A 22,785-nucleotide genomic window follows, 5' to 3' on the forward strand; every position below is an offset into this window, starting at 1 on the left:
GGGTTTTTTTTTACTCTGGTTTCCATGCTGTCATGATATTATGCCTATTAGTTTGCAAACGGAATAATAGAGTGTGCTTGGAAATAATGCCTGACCCCCAAATGTCCTCAATGAGCAGAAGATAAAACAGATCCAAATCATCAAGAAAAAATTTAAATGTGTATATATATATATATATGTAATGTTTTACGGGGGATATAATGTCGCAAACACAAGAATAATTGCAAACTATTTGTGTAAGTATCTTCCCTAATTTTATCTTTTAAAAAATGGTTTATGTTTTTTTTATTTTCAAAAGGAAAATGTGTGTTTGTGTGTGTTTATGGACTTTTGGAGCATAGTATCCCAAAGACAGGAATAGTTAGAAGAAATCTGTATCTCTGTTGAATGTATGTAATGAAATGGCTATTTGCTGCTGTGTATTTTCATAGAAACGCTGGGATGCTAGAAACTGTGTATTTGATTTTGTTAATGCTGTACAGCTGAGGATGCCTCTTTAAATCACTGTGGAGCGCTCACAGGGCGCTCCTCTTCCGTGGCGTTGGAGCATACAGGAATTTCTTTTCTTACTACGTTAAGGACAGGGCGAGATGTAAAAACATACACACAAAAAAAAGCACATGCCACAATTAAAGCTGTGTTGGTTATGCTGCTTTCATAGAAGTTTTTCTCCAAAGCATCCTGAATCTCTCACATGCTAGTTGAGCTTTAATAGGGTGGGGAGTAATGGAAAACTCATTGGATCTGTAATAGCTCTTCACTTGACTGCAGCCAGCAATAACAGCAGGAGCAGCCAGAGATAAGAGAGAGAGAGAGAGAGTGTGTGTGTGTGTGTGTGTGAGAGAGAGAGAGAGGGAGGGAGTGGAAGAGAGAGTATACGCACACCAAAGCTGCCACTTTTTTTTTCCCCTCACTCTTTTTCCCCCCCCATCCTAGGATCCAATGATAGCTGGACAAGTCAGTAAGCCCTTGCTGTCACTGCGGAGTGAAATGAATGCAGAGTTGAGAGGTGAGGACAAGGCAGCTACTTCAGACAACGAGCTGAATGAGCCCCTGCTTGCGCCTGTGGAATCAAATGACAGCGAGGACACTCCCAGCAAGCTCTTCGGTAAGTCTGTCTAGGTATTTCATTTCACTGCTACCATGTTGTCCGGAAGAGCAATCCCCCCCCTTTCTTTTTTTTTTTTTTTTTTTTTTTTTTTTTTTGTTCGCTCAATTTTCCTGTAAGTATGAAGGAGTAGCTTGGAGCGTGCAGGCGTACAGCCCCTGCTCCCATTGCAACTGGTTACCAGAATGACAGCGTCAGTCCTGAAAACTTTTGTCAACAACGAACTTATTTTATGCACGTTGCAGACATTTTATGTTTTCTTTTGATCCATGGTCTGTAATGTAAAAAAAAAAAGAGGGGGGGATAATTTTCTTGGAGTAGTTCATTAACATTTATTGCATTAGGTGCTGATGTATCTCTCATGCTACCAGCTTTTTCTAAGGCTGGATTAAACTGAAAAGTTATCATTTTATATGGTAAAGATAAAGCTGGCTGAAGAGAGCTGAAACATTCCCATAGAAAACACTCTGTACTGAGTAAACAAAGGCTACCAAGGGTACTGCACATGGAGCTAATGTTTTTGGAATTTAAATTATAAATGAAATATTTCTCCTAAAGTCTATGCAAAGAGAAATTACCTTCTGAATTTTTATTTATTTTTAAATAGTCTAAATTGTGCCAGATAAGTGTAACCTTTCACAATCAAAACAAAAGCAGCAAGAGTGGCACTCCAACACAGACATCTGTCATTCAAACGGATGACACCCTGTAAGCCAACTCAAGCAACTCTGATCTCTAATCAGAGAAGGGAGCAGAGCTGTTGAGGCGCGTGCTTGAGTGATAGATGTTGATAGATGTCTGAGCTGGAGCAGCACTACATGGTACATAGTGACATTTTGGGTTTAGAGGGACTGCTCTTCTGAAGGGGTTCCTTTTAATTATTTCCATTTGTGACTTGAGACAAACCTTAATAGAAACGGAGCATTTCCTTATTTTACATGATCCTATAGGTGGAAGTTGAAGGGAAAAAGATCTTGTTTAAAGGGAATGCAGCCTTAAGGGAGAAAGGGTGAGAGCCCATTTTCTAAGGTTCAAGTTTTGATTTCATAATCTGTAAGGAAATCTGTAGCAGTGTTCAGATTTCAGTACTCCAGCCACAGTAAGAGCTGCAAGATTTTTTTTAAACAAAATAATACATGCAATTTTCTTTTAAAATGTTCTTTACCCCTTACTAAAAGATATAGCACAAAATGTTTTACTAAACAACTTCACTACAGATATGGGAAAATAATAATAATTAAAAAATCCTAAAATTTAACTTCTGGATTACAGTAATGACCATTACTGAATATCACATCCATTTTTAAGTTACCTCTCAGTAATCTTTGTTTCCATGGAAAGCATAATTTCCATTAGCAGTTTGAATGTTCAAAAAGCATATAATAATTGTTTTAGTCCATTTCATCCAGGAAAGAATTGTAATGTCTAAAATACAGAGTGCTATTAGTTGTCTAGAGTAGTATAAACACCTTCAGCTGTGTTTATGTATTTTATTTGCTCAAATGTTTAGGGTGCATCTATTAAATATAGCAAGGCATATACAAAACAAAAAATGGACTTTTAATTTGAGGGTAGTGAATTGTCTGTTTGTTTTTAGATCAGGCAAGTCTTGTAATAGAAGGCAGGGTATTTTTTGAGCCATTGTCATTTGGATGCTCTATAGTGATAGTGAAATATACGCAGACACTTTCATTAGAGTTGCCGTGTGGGATATAGAAATGATGTGCAACAATATCTTGTCATCTTCTGAACTGCAAATATAATTTATGTCCCTAAAAGCACTAATGAAAAAGCTACAAATTAATATATTGTGCTGTTTCTATCAGTGAGTGCAAGATGTTTGCTAGCCTGATTCCTATACTGCTAAAAAGATGTTCCCAAGTAAACAAAAGTAGGTGAAATAGTTCAACTGCCTCAGTATGAACTTATGTACCATTTATTGAGGTTCTGTTACAATTATGACAGATGCTACAGATCTTTTAGCAGCAGTCCTTGTCCGTTAATTTTAGTAACTTTGAGAACATAAAAGAAAAGACGGTGTGGCTATTTTGATACATCTGAGGACCAAAATGAGCAAATTTAAAATAAAGATGATTAGCCTTTATGTCACGGATGCATCCCTTAAGATAGATTTGCAGTAAGCATTTAAAATAGCTAAGTGTTTGTTTTGTTTAAAGCTTTGATACATAAATATGGAGAGTTATTCTATAACTGTTTCTCTTTGTTTAATGTTATGAATAGCATGTTAGGAATGCATACTTTGGGCCTTTCTTTGCAGTCTCTGAAATTAAATTATTTGTAGACTTAATTGACATGTGATGGCATAGAGATTGACAATTTTCTCCTCCAACTACCTTTCATGTGATCAGAGATAACTTTCTTTTTACAATATAACATTTAATACATGCTGTGTGAAAATTTGCCCAAAACCTGTTAAGCAGGAGAGGGAGGAGCGTTTTAGAAAGTCATGGGGAGGAGACAGGTCCATAGAGAACAAAGTTTTTCTACACTGCTGCTTTCATGGTTTTTGAGAATTTTGTGAAAATCATGTACTGATTTAGTTGGAATGAATGACCAGCATTTGAGTGTCTTGTTGATGTTAGCAATATTTCATGAGTCTTATTTTCATATAGATGAACAGAGTTGAATGATTAGGTGTGAAGAGCTTACTTCTTTCTCACCGGACACATTCTGCTTAGCTTCTTTTGATGGATGGGTTTATTTCTGCAAGGACCTGCATTGCTCACCTGTACCTTTTCCTAAAATCCACCTCCTTTTTCTCAAACTTCCTTGTTTTGGTATTTCACTGCATACCATAGAAACAATGGGTATTCATTTTTTGTTTTGGTAGCAGATAGCACAATTAATCATAAAAATGGCACCTCTTCAACAACAGTCCCTGCTGCAGGTGAGGAAAGGGCAGGAGTGCAATTAATTATACTTATTTTTGACTTAGGAAGATATGAAGTCAACTTTTGTTTCTCTTAAGTGACAAAGCAGGTGAATGCTGCAGCTCCTTGGGTCTCAGAAATACCAGCACAAGCTGGGATAAGTTTCTGACGGTCTGAAATATTTCCCACCTGAAACTGGTGCACAGGTGTCTGGGAAGATGCACTTTGTCACTGCGGTGCAGTTGTTACCTGTGAGTGATGACAGGAGCAGCTGTGATTAGAGGGGTTGTGCTTGCTTGTTGTTTGTCTGCTTGCTTTCTCTTGGTGGTGGTGGTTGGTGTTTGTTGGTTTTGTTTGGGGTTTTTTTTGAAAGAAAAGGCTGTGCTGTAGTCTGGGGGTTTGCATCTGTAATCCTTTGCTTGTGCATTTATACCAGTAGACTTTTTGCAATCTGTATACCTGTGTGCAAAAGACTTTTGATACTGAAATCATGTAAAACAAGAAGGGAGTAAAAAACATGGTGAAAAATACTTTCTGAAGTGCAAAATATTGGGAAAGGACTATCCTGAAATGCATTAGCTCAGAAGTACAGTTTTGAAGTGTGGACTCGGCACAGCTACAGTGTTTCGCTTACAGAAATCCCAGTTTTGCTGAGCAGTATGAGGTGAAGTTGCTTTGCAAGAGATCTTGTGGTGTATTATTTACTCTTTAAAATATTTGTGAAGCAGTATCTCCTATTTTAGTCATATGATGTAATTAAGAAACAGAGAAACTGAGTCTGGCTGTTGACATTCCTGGCGGTGTAATTTTCAGATCAACTTGTCTTACTCTGAAATATGCTTCAAAATAGTAACCCAGGCCAAATGCCACGGCTCTTATTAGAGAAAGCTTTTGTTAATGCTAAGTAGTAGCTTCACTTGAATAAACACATTGGGATTTGATCCTAAATTAATTAATCCTAGTTCCCATTTTATACAATATCTTTAAACAAGTTTACAATAAGTTATGAAGTATTGGTCTGAAAAAATCTTAGTAAGAAAAAAAAATCCTTCATATTTAGCTGTGTAATATTATAACTGTTGAGATTCAAAAGTTGGTATAGACACCAGGGATATGTCTTGAATAAAATTCTCTATACAGTAAGAATCCCAGGAAAGAAGTGGCTAGTCCAAGCACCAAAAGCCCCTGTGGACTGAAGCTGGCTTTCCTGGAGTTAGATCCAGTCCTTAATTCATCCTTAATTGAAAGTAATTTGTGACATAATTAGATGATGGTAAAAAGAAAGCTGGGAATGCACTTGCATGTTAAGGTAATTTTACTGTATTATAAAAAGTTGCTCTTTGAGATCGAGCATGTAGTTCCGTGCATCAAACTTACTGAAATAAATAAAGCTGTAAGTATATAGTGAGTGCAAGACCAAGCCTATAATTGTGGAGCACAAGTGTTTCCTATTTAATAATTGCAGGACAGCAAAAAATTGACTGCAAACGGTTTTTTTGCTGGCAAGGTTTTGTTCCAGTGAAATTAAATCTTGGGTTTCCTGTGCTGGATCCGAAGACTGTGGTTTCATTTGGTTCGTGACCAGTTTTTTGCTTTTTTCATGATGCTGTGTATGCTTGAAATACAGAGTGGGGATATGCAAGTTAAATGAATCTGCACACATTTCCATAAACAAGGGTTTATTTTCAAACCCCTGCATTGGCTTTGGGATTTTGTTTTCCTTTCCCATATTGTTGCCCATGTTTCAGAACTGCATGCATCTTTCTATATAAGCATACACGTATATGCTGTAGCGGAACAGGACAGAAGTTGTTTCTAGCTGATTGTGTTTTGCTAGTAGATCCCTTGTATTGCTCTTTAAGGAAACATACATTATCCAATTTTTTTATTGTTATTTTTTTCTTTTTTTTAAATCGGAGTTGCCTTGATTAGAATTTATGGCACTCGAGTCATTTCAGTTACAAAGGATAAAGGACTAAATTGTCTTTTACCTCTTGAGACAGTGGTCTCTGCAGGTCAGAGCAGAGGTCATTGCCAGGTTGCTGTGAGGAAGCTCACATTATCGTCATTAACAGCGTATCTAGCCTGTGGGGGGAAAAAAGGCCTTCAGACTAAGAGCTTTCCTTTCATCAGTGTATTTAAGGATGATTCTCAGTGTTTTGGTTATAGCCTCAAATTTTAAAGGCCTATAAGATCTCTGCCCGTCAGGAACACTTTGATAAGGTTTGGTAATTTCAGTGAAAGAAAGCGATGTGTGTTTGTCGCTTGTACTGCATTTTAAAGCTCTAGTGAATGTTTCAGTTCTGATAGGGAAGTTCGTGGCCCAAATGGTCTCAATATTAAAATCAGAGCCTTCTTTTAGATGCAGCAAACATCTGAAATATGTTTAATCTGCATATAAAGATTCCTGTCTCTTCACGTAATTTTATTCAGTAATTTCCACATTGTGGATGCTTTGTTCTGAGACACTATCAGTTATCCATGCCATCCGTAAGGGCCATAGGACCGATCCTGCTAGTGCTTGAATGTGTGATACTTTTATTAAAGCAAGTAATCTGTGGATTAGGAGCACTATTTCATTACAGAGACTGTGTCAATGAGGAACGTTAATGGGTGGTGTGTTTACAGAACCAGGTCATTATACAGGCTTGTAAATCCATTTTCTAAAATGTAGTGGTGTCTTGCTCAATTAACGAATAAGTTTTCAAAGAAGCTGAAGATCTGGCTATGTGATTGATTGTTATTTCTGAAGGATATATTTGCCATGAGCATTTTAAAATAGGTGTTTGCAAACAGTTAGGGACTTGAATAACTACTCTGAATAATGTTATTGTCTGATTCCTTGGCAGAGTTCTTACTGAAGTCAGTGGGGGATGCACTTGTGAATGGGGAGTAAATGCCCATTAAAGCCTAAAAAGATGTTATGACTATTTAAACACAAAGCGCGATGCAATGGTAAGATAGAAAATCCATCCTTAGCTCAGCGTTCCTGCTGTGCTTAGGTATTGCAGGTAGCTCAGGCAGTGGTGGTACTGATGCTAGCACGTATATTCCAACTCTGAAGAGACTGGAGTCTTACTCCTTTAACCTTCGATGAAAGCAATATTGGGCTGATGAAGGGCAAATATTGCAGCCCTGCTTATAAATTCCCCTGCTTGTATGGAAATAAATCAGTCTCTTATTGCTGTGCCTCAATTGTGACAAAGACAGCTTATTTAAAAAAAGCAAACAAACAACAAAAGCTGTTTTGAGTACGGAGAAAGTTAATTGTGGTTTTTTTAAAGACCATTCTGTTTGTTCTCATGAATTACTAATTACTTCTTTGCTAAATTTTTTTGAGATAAGTTTATGTTATCTGTTTCTTAAATGAGGCTTGAAGTCTGATTTTCTGTATTTATATACAGAATAACTAACATTAGGGAGGGAAGGAAAAAAAGAATGAAATCCTAGTATGTAATTGGTATGACTGAATGACAAATAGTTTATTTTTAATTAGTTAATCTTTCTTCTCCCTGTCTTTGAAGTTATAAAAATAACAACAAACAAACTTGTTTAAAAACAACATAAATGGCTGGCTGTTTCAAAGGAGACTTGCTGGCTACTAGACAGTAAACAGGTAATTTGTGAAAGAACCGTTACTTTCTTTGATTGAGATCCTTGCCGGTTTGTGTTTTGAGATTAATAATAGATCAGACACTTGCACATTAAAAACGAAGCAAACGCAGAAAAGAGAAGGAAGGCGAATTGGATGTTTCTATTTGACTTCACATGGTTAAGCAAGTTCTCCGTGGAAATGTGCGGGTGAGGCAGACGGAGGCAAAGTTAGATTTTCCCAAATGTGCACATGGCACCACTTAACACCTCTCTTGATTTCCTTATGCTAAACAAAGAGATAGCAAGTGCTTATACCAAGCTGGCACCCTGTCAGGGGGCAATCTGTATAAAGTTTCCTGCTGTCAGGTTAATAAATTTTTAAAAAATATCCAAAGGAAGAGGTATCTGTAGGAAGCTCATAGTAACAGTTGCCATTCTCCTGTGGATCATTTTTCTCTTTAATATCCTATGTAGCACTTGGTTTTCCTTGTTGTGTTGTCTTCCTAGGTTTTGTTCTCTCTGACATTTGTGGGTTCTTCTTTGTTTTAATTCTTTTTCCTTGCTGTTTCTTCTGTTGCGTCCATCACCTGTGGCCCTTTTTTTTGGGGAGAGATGGTAAGAGGATGGGAAGATCAGCTTTATGGCTTTTTATACTTTGATTTAATTGTGTATTCAGTATATTAATGTTTCTTCCATTAATGGTTTATTTTCTGACTTTTTATATGACTTCCACTACTACTACCATTAGTACTACCAAAATAACATTATTTTGCTGGTTACAAAATCATTTCTGATGAGCTCAGTGGTACAAGTTACATTAAAATGACAAGTAAATGGTAAAATTAATGCTGAACAGGGGCAAAAGCAGAATGAAATTAAATGTGTCATAATTTGTGGGTTTCAACAGGAATATTATTTTGTCATGGAAATGGTTTGATATTTGTTAGCGTAAAGTCTCATTTTTATCTTTTTCCACCGTATAAAAATCAAAATCAATACCAGTGTGAAACAAAGGAAGATTTGTATTGTGACATGTCCTGCTTTATGTTGTGATACTGCTTTGATGCTCTCGGAAGCAGGACTAAGCCCTTTTACTTTGAAAGCAGAGGTCATCTAGAGAAGAACAGTACCGCATCCCGTCTGGCTAAATAAAACCTGCTGTTTTCAGAGGGACTGAAAATTGGGTTTGTTCTCTAGATATTCCATGGATATCTACATATACTAAATCAATGCATAACCCTGCCACTCTAAAACATGTTTTTTTAACACTAAACTCCTGCTTGTCTATTCCTAAAAGTAGTTTGGATTTCTGTTTTTATTTTAGACTATACAAGAAGAGTTGTTGGGAGAGTGGGAGTTTTGTTTTTCTTATCAGATGTCCTTTCTTTTCAGAAAGGTAAACCATCATTTTAATTCCTGAACAGTTTGAAGTTGTCTTAAGGAAAATGTTACGTTTCAGAAAACAGAGCAATCACACCACTTGAAAGTGATTACAAAAGTTAAAAAAATACATATATAAAAAAAAGTTATCAGCCAGTGTGACTGGAATATGTTGTGGATTATTTTAATGCAATTAAAAAAATTTTTCTCTTTAATATCCTATGTAGCACTTGGTTTTCCTTGTTGTGTTGTCTTCCTAGGTTTTGTTCTCTCTGACATTTGTGGGTTCTTCTTTGTTTTAATTCTTTTTCCTTGCTGTTTCTTCTGTTGCGTCCATCACCTGTGGCCCTTTTTTTTGGGGAGAGATGGTAAGAGGATGGGAAGATCAGCTTTATGGCTTTTTATACTTTGATTTAATTGTGTATTCAGTATATTAATGTTTCTTCCATTAATGGTTTATTTTCTGACTTTTTATATGACTTCCACTACTACTACCATTAGTACTACCAAAATAACATTATTTTGCTGGTTACAAAATCATTTCTGATGAGCTCAGTGGTACAAGTTACATTAAAATGACAAGTAAATGGTAAAATTAATGCTGAACAGGGGCAAAAGCAGAATGAAATTAAATGTGTCATAATTTGTGGGTTTCAACAGGAATATTATTTTGTCATGGAAATGGTTTGATATTTGTTAGCGTAAAGTCTCATTTTTATCTTTTTCCACCGTATAAAAATCAAAATCAATACCAGTGTGAAACAAAGGAAGATTTGTATTGTGACATGTCCTGCTTTATGTTGTGATACTGCTTTGATGCTCTCGGAAGCAGGACTAAGCCCTTTTACTTTGAAAGCAGAGGTCATCTAGAGAAGAACAGTACCGCATCCCGTCTGGCTAAATAAAACCTGCTGTTTTCAGAGGGACTGAAAATTGGGTTTGTTCTCTAGATATTCCATGGATATCTACATATACTAAATCAATGCATAACCCTGCCACTCTAAAACATGTTTTTTTAACACTAAACTCCTGCTTGTCTATTCCTAAAAGTAGTTTGGATTTCTGTTTTTATTTTAGACTATACAAGAAGAGTTGTTGGGAGAGTGGGAGTTTTGTTTTTCTTATCAGATGTCCTTTCTTTTCAGAAAGGTAAACCATCATTTTAATTCCTGAACAGTTTGAAGTTGTCTTAAGGAAAATGTTACGTTTCAGAAAACAGAGCAATCACACCACTTGAAAGTGATTACAAAAGTTAAAAAAATACATATATAAAAAAAAGTTATCAGCCAGTGTGACTGGAATATGTTGTGAATTATTTTAATGCAATTAAAAAAAAAAATCAGTCCTAAAACAATTCCATGTTACTCTGAAGATTTGAATGTTACACCAATAAGAAATAAAGATTTTCCTATATTAAGAACAGTATTCGCTACAGCAATCTATCATGAGATTACTTCTTTCAAAAGTAGCATGGAGTTTATAGAAGCGCATTAATACTAGCTTTTAAAAACATCTTTGTGCTTTTCAGTTCAGATGGTGGTTGTACGGTTTGACCATTACAGATTCTATTAAGTCATTTTCATTTTCGAGCTCAGTCTCCTATCTGACATAGTCCCGCTTTTTTAAATCTTGTTTTTAAGTTGTTGAATAAAGAATTATTAGCAGTCAATTGCCTTCCAGCAGAAGATAAAGGAAGTCCTCTCCCAGACCACACTGGACACACAGCCTAGCCTGTTATTCTCATCACAAACACCAAGGCTTGTAAAGCAGAGGGTCAGTAAAAGCAACAGTGCCACCTTCCCTTTCTGCCCCTCTCCTTCCTTACAGCCAGGTTTGGAGCCGTTCCCCTCACCTGCCCTTTGGTGTGTGCGCACAGCTGGAAGCGTATACAGCTGTGCATGGGCAGTTGTTGCTCAGGTCTACTCAAGTGCATTTTGCCTCCGTGCTGTCGAGGTCTGCTTTAGGTTTCCGTGCTTTGTTTGAAGCTTAGCGTTTGGAGGGGTTTGTTCCTTGAAGAGGATGATCTAAAACCTGTGTTTAATCAAGAAGCCAGAATTGCTTTTCAGTAAATATACCTTAAGGCATATTTTAATATATTGTACTATTAAGTATGTGTAATTATTACTTGAGATAGCACAGTATTAACTGGAAAGGAAGAAAGATCATTTGAATTCAGTGTAATCTCTTGAGCAAATACAGTATGGGGCAGTTTTTGTATTTTCTTTTGCATACAATTAGGATTTATTCACATGGTGTAGAGATGTCATGTTTGCTCAGTGATTTGAATAAACATGAGGCCAGATTCTGACAGGTCTTAGCTGACCGTCCATCACGTACGCAGGAAGACCATAGATTTCAACGGGGTATTTGTCCTATCAGTACAGTCCGTGGCCTCCACCTCTCTAATGTGGTCACTGCTTTACAGCTTCCCATGTTCTGGAGCTACAACCAGCTAAGCAAACACGCTGACAGGAAGGAGCAACCACTCTATAATTATGCTGCCTTCATACTTAACAAAAGATGACTTATTGAACCAGTCCCAGGGTTACTGTGGGTTTCTGTTAGACCGTGCAGGTATGCGTACGTATTGCAAAGGCTCTGTGACTCCACCTCTGCTGTTTTGCCGTGAGGAAACAGGCAGTAGCTGTGGCAGGAACAGCATCTGACCTGCTGCAGGGCAGAGACGGTGTGTCGGTGTCGGAATCTATGTAAAGCTTCCATAAAGGTGGAGAAGTTTTTAGGGGATGTTGGGATGTTTATGGGACAGGTTGAGCGGATTATCATAATTTGGCATTCAAAAATAATTAAGGACCATAAATGGTAGTTATTACTGAAACAAACACTTGACTAGAAAAACCAGCAGTGATTAAGATGGGGAGGGAAATTGGACAGATATATATGAGCTCAAAGGTGATTGTAAATGTACAGGCTTGATATTTCTCCTCCTTTCTTGTGCTTCCTTGCCTGAAATCATAAATATCTGGGACTGCAAGTCACAAATCTCTCCAAAGGAAAAACGAAATTTACAACTGGAAGAAAGCAGAAAATGAAAATATTTTAAAAATATTTTTTCTACTAATTGAATATACTTTACTGTCATAAGCACAGTAAATTTAATGATAATATCCAGCAAGAAAAGCATCTGCATAAGTCATTTGAGTTGCTGTGGTTTTTTTCCCTGGTATGAAGAGTGTGAAGGAAACTCTTGTGTGGCTCTGTTGCTGGGATTTGATGCATTGCTTTCAGAGTCTCCTTATTTTAACTGCATGGAATACAGCACAGTGAACCTTCTCATAACAGTTGCTGACCAAAAAAAAAAAAAAAATCTTTCAATCAGCTGGTGCTGCTCACTCTCCCCCAGCCCCCACATCTCTTTGCTTTTATGAGGCAATGAATAAAAGAGGGACCAGATGATGCAAAGGTTTACTCAGATGAGATGTCCTAGTCAATGAGCAACTTTGGATTTGCGGGACTCCAGCTTGTGACCCTGGACCTCAAAGGGATTGAGTTTGGGGGCTGAGCCTTTCTCACGTCACCGTTATCTCATTTGTGTAAAATGATGGCTGATGTATTTTGAAAAGCACTTTACGTATTTCAAGCTTGCATGTGGCGGCAGACCCCTGTCTGGTGTAAAGGCTGGTGTGCTTTTGGTGTGTTACAGCACGCGGCGTGTCCTCCTAGCAGCAGCAGTGGGGCTGTCTGGGGCTGTACTGGAAGGGAGATGGAGGGGTGGAGGGAGGGTTTTGTTTTATGCTCGCTCTGAAAACTCAGGAGCAAAACATTCATGCTTATCAAAAGGAGCAGAATCAGGCCCTTTCTTGCAACGGTTAAAAAAAAATCTTTAGGCTATGGTCAGGTTTTTGGTTATTTATTTTTAATAACCCATTCTTCTGGTTTATTCTCTTTTCTGTGGGTTCATATAAATGCTGTGTTTCAAACCAGGTTAAAACAGTTTAAAAAAAAAAATGGGTTCCCTAAAAGACAGCTTACTGCTGACTGTTTTATTTTGTTTATATCTGATATTTCTTATGGTATTCAGATGGTTGTAATAGACTAGCACAAGAGCAGCATGTCTTGTCATCTGTACTGTATCAATACGTTTTTATAATGATACAATAACCTGAACCCTGTAACAGTTTATGATCCATTTGAGAATTCTTATGGATTCTCAGAGTGACGGAGACCTGAAAAAAGAACTTGACTGCTTTCGCAAAACTGGTGCTGTGACAGGAAAAACTAGTGTGCCTGTGATTTAGTTGCTAAGGAATCATATTGATCTGATTCGTCATTAAACTTTTAAGTTTGGGGGAAAAAAAAAAGTCAAGATGGTTGAAGGTGGAAAAAACAGTGATGTGATTGTGAGGGTCTGCAATACAGGTAAACTGTGCCATACCACTACTGATATTGATTTTTTATGATTAATAAATATGATTTTATGCATTACCCACGTACTGTATCTATAATAGTGCTTTTTTTAGAGCAGAAGAAAATTGCTTCTTGCTCTTTATTTTTCATTGACTATTTTTAGTCAATGATAAATAAAGAACTTTAACAGCAGTCTGAATACAGGAAAGACAGGACTTTAAAACAGAAACATAGCAGTAATGAATAACCACACAGTAAACTACACACACGCAGCCATCTTAACATTTGTAATGGTGCTAATTTCCTACTGCTTTTTAAAATATGCTTCCACATGAGCTCTCAAAAACCATAAAAGCTTGGCATGTAAAGTAAATTGTTTGTCACTTGCTGACGACCTGCCATATTTATTGTCAGGAGAAATGGACATTAGTTGGAAAAGCAGTTGTTAAAGGCCAAACAATTTTTAAAGATGGCAAAGATGTGCAAGGGCTTTCCTTTTTCTAACAATGAGCCACCCCTTCAGACATCAAAAGACAAGATAATAAGACACTTCAAGCACAATTCAAGATTATATTCAACATCTAAAGGCTCATCTCTTGTCAGTTTGCATTTACTCTCCCAGGGATGTGGTGCTTCTATCATCATTCTGTCAAGAGGAGTCTGGCAGAAGCGATGAGGGCCCCTCATTTCACACACTTAGTGTTTTTTATCAAATAGCCCACGCTCATTCCGATTCAGCCAAAATGGAGGGATAATTTGAAGAAGGTCATGCACAAGTACAAAAATCTTGTGCTGATTTGTGTGATTAGAAGGCATTAAAATTGCACGTTTATGTTAGTTCTGAGATGTTTTGTCAGTTTATTTAGTAATACACTGTTGAAGCATTAAAAATGTTTCTTAAAGAAAAAAGGAAGTTTGCTTAAAACAACACACACTCTATTATTTAGCAAATATTTTGAACAGTGAGCTATTCTAAATGGCATTGTTTTAATATAAGCTTAAAATGTATTCACCTCCCCTTCCCCCTTTGGGAGTGGGATGTTCAAGAGCTCCAGGGGTGAAATCCTGGTCCACTCTGACTCGTTAGGATTTCACTCACTGGTGATTTCATCCTTAGAAGTTTTGTTTGGATAAGGATTTAGGAGGCTGAATTCAGCATAATATCAATATAAAGGGAATCATTTTACCAGCTTATGTAGGCATACCTTAGTACAGACTAAAATAGTACAACACCAGTAGGGTTACCTGGAGATGATATTTAAATTATATCACATGAGATCTTTCATTTGGCATGTGAGTGTTTTGTTGCCCTATTTGTATCCCGTTCAATTTGTGTGGGCAGCTGTTGTGGACCATGTTCTTCTGGAAACCAGAGTTTTGATAATGTGTGCTGCCTGAGGGCATGTTTCCAATCTCTTCCTTCCCCTTTTCGTTCTGCAAACTTATAATATGGCATTATGTGTGCTATCCATGATAACTTTTTCTGTGAATTAAGGGGCGGTTGTTCTGTGTTTTGGAGATTCATAAAGGAAGGAAGGGGACATGTCCACAGAAGCAGTCTTTTGGTTGTTGTTTTCATAAGGCTTAGGTTAACGATGAAAGTACTAATTACTAGAGACGGCATTTGAAAAGCAATTTTATTAATCCTAGCAAAATAATTTGGTGTGACAGTGTTCTCAAGTAAACCGTAATAACACCTGTAAAGCAGTGGCCACCAAACTTTTTTGATTGTAAACCCCTATCAGTAACAAGTTTTGAGCATGCACCTGCAATATATGTATATTTATTTATAAATTATATGTATATACTACTGTAGTAATATGTACATCATAAAGCATACTCAAAAATAGATATTAAAAAGGATGAGAGAAAGATGAAATAAACATGATTTTAAAAAATCTTTAAATTTTGAGGTAAAAAAAAAAAAAAATTCTTCCTGCACCTCAGTGGATTGTGCACACCCCACGTTGGCGAACACTGCTGTAGAGGCCCAGGAACTGAAATGAAAATAAGTAAACTGCCTGTCTGTCTAGGCATGCTGTGCCTAAAATCCTCACTGAAATGGGTGGGCCAAAAGCTGTATTTATTGTCATATCTGCTGTCTTACCAAATTCAATGTGGGTCCCCCAAAGATGAGCGAGGGCAGAATTTAGCGCTCTGCAATTTCAACTGCCTAAGTAAAGTGGAGTCCTGAGAAGGATATTGAACCTGTTTAAAATGTGCAATCACTTTGCTTGTACAGGCTCCTAGCTTTTCAAGGAAGAAAATAAGACTGGTGCTTTAGCAAGCTTTTTTTGGCGTCTCTATTGGATGTCATGAATGAAACTTTTCTGAGGGTTTCTTTTATGGTACGTATTATTTTCATGTCATCTGGATCTTGCCACCTCTTGTCTTGGCATTACACAGCTCTTTTTGCTAACAAGGGATATGTTGAAGCTGACAGGGAGAGGCACAGAAGGGTGGGATGGAGTAAAACTGTTTTCCTCATTTCTGACTTCTGTGATTTAAGCAACAAAAATAAAAAGACTGGACTGTGCTATCAGTATATCTTGTGCCTGAAACAGGCTCCAGTATACAAACCATACATGGACCATGTAACACAGGGGGGCCAGGCGTCTTCATCTCCCATTGAAACAAATGAGTTATGAGGCTGTTTAACCCCTCTTAAAAAGGAGCCACTGCTGAGGGACTCGGCTGGAGCTGCTCTGAATTTTGAATCAGGAATTTATCAGCTCTGATAGGAAGAAACTGTGAAGGAACATGTGTTTGGCCTCGTGGAAAAAAACCCTCTGCTCTATGGCTTGCCTTTGCACAACACTGAAGAAAAGGTAACCTGCAATCATGGTGCGTTCCAAGTATTTTCACCGGACAAGAAACCACAAGGGAATTGGGAAGCTGTGAACAAATTGTCAAAAAGACAGACGGAATCGCTGACTGACCTACTGGTAAGATACGCAAACAACTTCCACCTCAGTGGTACGGTATTTATGCTGCAGTGCAGAGTGACTTCTCAAAGGAATTTGCTCTCCTACACATGTAAATGCCTTTGTATATATAATACATCATTGTAGTGTGCAGTATTTCTAGAGAACTTATAGGGAGAAGTGAGTGTGCATTTAAACAGCTGCAGATGTTTAAACTGCCAGACTGTTATGTCCAGAATAAACAGCATTTTTTGCTCTCACTAAAAAGGCTTTCCTGCTTTATTCATAAGGCCTATCTATATTCAGAAATTTGGCTCCTTTCTGCAGAATTATTCTGGAGGAGAACTTACGTCTGTTTCCACATCAGTGTGATTCTCTGTGCATCCACTTCTGCTCTGCTCCACACTGTCCGCTGGAAAACCAGCATCCTCTGAGACTGAGTGGGGAGACAGGGAGATGCTTCCTTTGCAGGATGCTCGTTGTCAAAACATTAAGGAGTGGCAAAGATTGAAGGGCAACTATGACCAAAAGGCAGCATGAATGTAGTTGTGCAAGATCCATAGTAGCACTGGAGAGTGCAAGTGGTCTCTCTAAAAGGCTTGTATTCTGAACAGAATTTGGTTTCTAATAGGACAGGATTTACTTGCTAAGTTTTTACCAGGTCTGTGGGGCCAGCTCAGGCCTGTTTCATTATCATCTCTTTCAGTAGAAGCATATGGGCTCATATTGACTATGGTTGCTATGTGTGTATCACTATCTTGGTGAAGTTGCTCCCTGGTGTTTATATTCATTAAAGATCAGATCCTGAAATGCTGTAGTGCACGGGGAGGGGAGAGAAGAGCGACTGCAAAGTTACAGGACCCTCAGTATAAATTCAGCTATGCTTGAATCTGTCCTAGCTTGCTTGTTTATCTTCCTTACTCAGTCCCTTCCTTGGTGCTCTAGGAGGCTTCTTCCCCTGTGCCTGGGGATGTTGTCCTGGCAGCCCTCTTCTCAAGCATGAATGTGCAGAAAACAAACACTAGTAACAAGTACTGTTAAAGGTCTGTAAATTGTTTTCCATCTGCTCTCAGACCCCAAACTGTGGAAGTTGTAGGGATACACGCAGGGAAGCTAATGCAGATGCTCAGTGCCAGCAAACAAACCAAGCATCCCCACACTGAGCAACAAGTCTCTGTTTAAAAAGTATTTAAACTGTAGCTATTGTGCAGTCCATTGGAAGCATTCACAGTAGGATCCAGGAAATGAAAATTATTTCCCATAAATTAAGATAGAGAAGCCAGTACGTTTAAGGCATTGTGGATGTGTTTTATTTTTCTACCTATCCTCCTACAAGTAACAGGGATAGGTAGTAGCTTTTGCTAAAGTAATTATATTGATTTGCTCTGTGCTGTGCACCCAGCTGCTTTCTAAACCACTCTCTAAGCTGTTCTGGCAAGAATTACCTGGTGCTTTAGAGAGAGCATCATGTGATAGACAGTTCATATGTAAAGTTGTGAGAAGGAGGACTGCAGTTGGTGTGCATGAGTATAGTGTTTCTAAAGCATAAATATTAAAAACTAAGCAGTTTTGCTAATTTAAAAATCATCCTGAAAAAGCTGGAGTGGCACATTTGACATTAGTTGTGCATTTTCAATGTACATGAAGGCATCTTTTCCCCAAAGCCTGCACTAATATGCAAAGAGGCTGGGAGGAGCATGCACTTATGTAAAGTAAGTGCCTATTGAAGCTCTTGCACAATGACACTTTGAGTAATTCTGTATGCTTCTGGGTTAGTGTTTACATGAGTTGACTGTGCATTGTTTTCATGGGTAAGTGGAAGTGAATAAGCATGCATAAATGTGTTTCTGAAGATACAATTCAACGTTTTTGTGTTACCATTCAACTGTTTTTCTTTCTAAACTGTGTCTCTGACTGTGGCATCTCCTCTTAGAAAATTCTTGCCCAACAAACAGCTCATTAAATCATTGATAAGATTCTGCTAAACAAACACTGGATAACACAAGATATCAGCCCCTGACAAGCACATGCACATGCACAAAAAGTTGCACTTCCCCAGTTTGTGAATGCTTTTGCGGGTTTTCTTTTGAAGTGGAGCTGTTGTTCAGGCCTAGTAGAATTATTGAACTAGCTACTAAATAAATAATGAAACCCGTGGCTATGAAATAAAATTTTTGCATTTTTTAAATCATTACCATATTTCTTAAGTATATCTCACTCTCTCCCCTGAAAAGATTTTCACCAGCTCTTTCCTCAGAGGCGGGAAGAACACACAGTAGCAAACTGTAAAAAAGCAACAGGAGCTAGTTTTTCAAATCCCTCTGTCATTGCCTACCTTGGTGCCTAAAAGCCAGGCTCTAACACCAGAATTTAAGCCATACATCCCTGAAAAACACAGGTACAGAACTGTTCAGTTTTGCTGAGGAAGCTTAACAGCTCTGAACATAGGAAAAAACATCTGCTGATATTAGTCAGGTACAATAGCAGGCACTGAAGGTTGTTCTGTCACTTGCACTTTGCAAATTGTGAATAATTTCAGTGAATGTTGGAATTACTTGGCAATATTACATTTCTGCTATACTTTTTTTTTTTGGGGGGGAAGGCATACCACAATTTCTAGAAGATGGGAAAGGTGCTTTTTTGGAGGTGGCCAGCCCATGTTGAATGTGTTTGATGTGATAAGAGTCCGCAGGTTTCTAGTGTGTAATCCAACACAGGAGTGACTTCAGAAACCTCCCCCCTCAAATGATTCAGATTATGTTACAATAAAGACAGTTAAAATTCAGTAAAAGCAAGTGACACTGGGTACAGCTTTAAAAAGCCAGTCTGTAGGAAGTAAAGGCTTAAGAGGTAGCAGCTAGAATTGGTCAGACAAAACGAAGCCTCTGTAATATAGTTACAACTATTTCTTTGATTGTTTTTTGATTAGAGGGTCTTTTTGGTTCCAGTATGAATTAGAGCGAGACACATGAAGGCCTAGAGACTGGCTGTCTCTCACCTGCAGTGAAGCTCAGGTGCTGGTATAAAATAATGGGATAATGAAATTTGTGGCATTTTGAATTGCTAATTTCAAATATTTCTCAAGTCAGCTGTAGGGAGGAGGGGTTTTAGTACTGTTCTGTTTTATTCCTTTAATTGCAAAGGACTGTGAATAGAGGCAGAAGCAGCAAAGACTGGCTATTTGTCAGTCTTCCAGAAAGACAATTTGGTCTAACTACTTCGCATGTCATAAAATACATAGAATGTATGAGGAGATCTATTACAACACTGGGAACATGCTCAGCGGCCTTTCTTACTCATGTGCTGTGATATTGGTTCTGAAATAACTCTCCAATCTTTCCAGTCCAACCTGCCTTTTCTTAGGGAGAATTGTCAGGTAAGTTCAGATAAGAGCCAAATCTGCTTGTTTAATGAGGGGTGACAAATGACAGTGGATTCAGATAGAACGTATATAAATGTATCTTCCTGCTGGAAAATACAACTTATAAATGTAGTGCTTCTAAAACAATCAATAGTCATTTAGGAACGATTTTTTGTAGGTCATTTTGCTGGACTGCTACTATCCAAAGAGGGGACTTCTGTGATGCACATTAGCTGCTGCCAATGTTGCATATTTTAGCTGCAAGAAGCGTGGTGGTTTACATGAACTGTGCTTGTTTACTATGCTTTATTTTTCTAGAATGTAATTTTAGTTGAAATAATATTAATGCATTTTAGACAAAGCAGAGACCAAAAACCACCATCAAAATATTTCATCTTAATTGTCATAGCAATACCATGCTGCATTGCTTAAAATTTTAAAATAGAATCTTAAGCAATAAAATCAAACTCAGTAACATGAAATGCTAAAACACTCGCCTCTCAATTTGCTTAGTTGCAGTTCATGGAAACTCCTAGTCCAGGCTGTGTGATGGATATGATGAACTGTAAAGGGAAGTCAAGGGAGGCTTGCCTAGGATGGTGGCAATAAGTAATAACTCCAGGAGAAGTGTTGTGATCATCCTACCAGGCTCTGATCTGGGCACCAAGCAGCACCTTCAGATGCTGGGATGAGAGAGCAAGAGGTGCAGGGTAGCTGAATGAAACCCACACAAGGATTTGGCATATCTGGAGACTGTGTGTCTAGTAAAGCACAATGGCTGTACAGCTGAAGAAGTATTTACAACCTTTAAAGCCATCCTGTTCTTTGGGATGTGATCCTTCTCTCCTTGGGGAGGATTGGGACTGTGGAGGATTCCAGTGAAAACCTGTGGGGTGATATTCCTCTCCCCTGTTCACTCATCTACCTATATAGGATAGAATTAGCTCCTATTGCTAGAAGGAATACTTATTTATATTAATTTGATAAAGATCATGTGTATCTGGCCTGTATTCCTATGACAGAAGACCTAATTTCTACCTAACCTCATTAAGGTCATTTACACCCAAACTCAGTGTGTGTAAAATGCTATCTCGGCAGGACAGGAATGTGTTATGCCTACTTAATACAGATCTACCCATGGTGCAATGCAGGAAAGACTTTTCTACTTTGGGATTATGTTTTTATCTCAAATGCAGCACAGCAATATAAAACCCATAAACCCATTTATTTTTTATAATCATGTATTGCTGTAAGTCACAGTTTTAGCTGACATTCCCCTCTCTTTATTGACCTGTTTTGTGAGATTTTGTAAACTAACTAATAAACCTTTGCTCTTGCTACTGTTAAGTTTAATACAGTACGTTACATTCACAGCTGAAATAAAAACTATGGTTTGGATAATTAAAAATTGTTCAAAATGTCTTAACAATAAACACTGATATTTGTTCACAGATATACTTTTATGTTACATCCTACTCAACACAGGACATTTTCTCTGATTCATCTTCAATGTCCCCTTTTAAAGCACGTATTTCTGAGTTTGGATTTAACTTGTATGCCTCAGGCAGTGCCAATTGCACTTTCCTGTAACTAAGAGGTAAAAAGCGTATGTTGCAACAGTAGCTTGGTCTTTAGGAGCTGCGTTGGAGTCTAGGGTGGTGGAGGCTGCTTGGGGAAGTAGAACGCAGTAGATGCAGTTATCCTACTGTTTGTTGTCTTTGGAGAGTAAGGTGGCAATTTAGACTCTAGATGTTGGACTTTGCGGGCATTGTCTCTTTGTTAGCCCAGACAACGGTGTGACTCTGCTGGTGATGGTCAATCCAGTGCAGATACCAATGAAAGATTCTCTCCACCAACTTGTTGGGTGTCTGTTGGATGAGAAGAGCCTCTACTGTGGATGAACGGTCTTGTGCTTGGAACCACATTGAAGGGAAGCGTTTGTAAAGGAGTAATGGCATGTGATGGCTATGATGGTGGGAAGGTGGGTTGGAGTACAACAGTGGGGTACAGCTCTTAATACAGTATTGAGATGAGTTTTAGGCTTCCTGCTGGAGTCGTCTGCTGCAGGCAGGGTAGTAATAATGATTTGGGAGGACTAGAGATCTTTCTCAGGACTGTCCTCAGTGTCTGTCCTGTCAGGGAGCAGTGATGCTGGCTGTTCCCTAAGAGAAGTTGAGCCAAAAGTGGACAGTGACCCCCACTGATGGGGGGGTCCAATGGGGTCTGAAACCAGGTCCAAGGCCTACTCAGGGAGCTCAGGCAGAAACAAATGGAAATGGGGCCAAAGACAAGACTAGAGACAAGCTACAACATATGTACAAGAGCGTGGCTTAGGAGACAAGCCACCTACAGTGTAGAGCCAAGGCTCATCCAGGAGGCAGGGCCAGAGACAGGGCTAGAGGCTGGTACGACTAAAATGCAACTTAAGCAAGGGTTGAATGCTCAGGAGTCCACAACCCATGGGCAGGGCATGTAGGGGGAGGTCCCAGGTCATGGTGGTTGGGGACATTAAGGCCTGTTGATGCACACATAGCCCTGACACCATTGTTTTCTCACTGGCATCTAGAGCTGAATTTTGAAGTGTCTTTGTAACTCTGCAAGAAGCAACTTAACAGGAGCCCTGTAATGAAACGTATCTGGTACAGGCAGGTAAGACACTAGTGGGGCAGGTTTTGTTGCTCTACTCAAACCAGTGGTGCTCAGCAGTGGTGTACGTGAAGGTTATTCCAGCCAGGGGATGATGCTACTTTCACAACCTGTGGCCCAGATTTAAGGGAAGATGCTCTGTGAACTTCTCCATACTGGTTGATTCTATGAAGTTTGATGTGTGGAAGGGCTTTTTTCCCCACAACCTCAAGCAGTGGGGAAAGCTGCCTTCTCAGATCCTCCTTCCTTAGCCTTATGAGCCTGTGAAGACTCATTGCGCTGTGTTAGGACCTTGTATAACAAATGGGTCTTACAGGTGTAAGTGAAGACTTCCTAGCTTCTGTAACTAACAGTTTTTCACCCTGGCAAAACTTTCTATTGCTTATTTTCAGTTAAAATAAGAATGAACTGTGGATAGTGTTGTGGTTTAACTCTAGCCAGCAACTAAGCACCACACAGCCGCTCGCTCACTCCCCCCCCCCCCCCCCCCCACCGCTGCTCCGGGATGGGGACGCG

At 38.6% G+C, this 22,785-nt stretch overlaps 1 protein-coding gene across 1 annotated transcript in view; it reads left to right on the forward strand.

Annotated features, from left to right (window-relative positions):
• The first annotated feature begins 942 nt into the window (after positions 1-942).
• POU6F2 (POU class 6 homeobox 2) overlaps positions 943-22,785 on the forward strand; it is a 258,012-nt gene continuing 236,169 nt past the window's right edge. Inside the window, exon 1 of the mRNA XM_009273492.1 lies at positions 943-1,108. Coding sequence (XP_009271767.1) covers positions 943-1,108 — 166 coding nt within the window. The remainder of the gene's footprint in view (positions 1,109-22,785) is intronic.

Source organism: Aptenodytes forsteri, unplaced genomic scaffold (assembly GCF_000699145.1).
Source record: "Aptenodytes forsteri isolate BGI_AS27 unplaced genomic scaffold, ASM69914v1 Scaffold270, whole genome shotgun sequence".
In the NCBI taxonomy this organism is placed as follows: Eukaryota; Metazoa; Chordata; class Aves; order Sphenisciformes; family Spheniscidae; genus Aptenodytes; species Aptenodytes forsteri.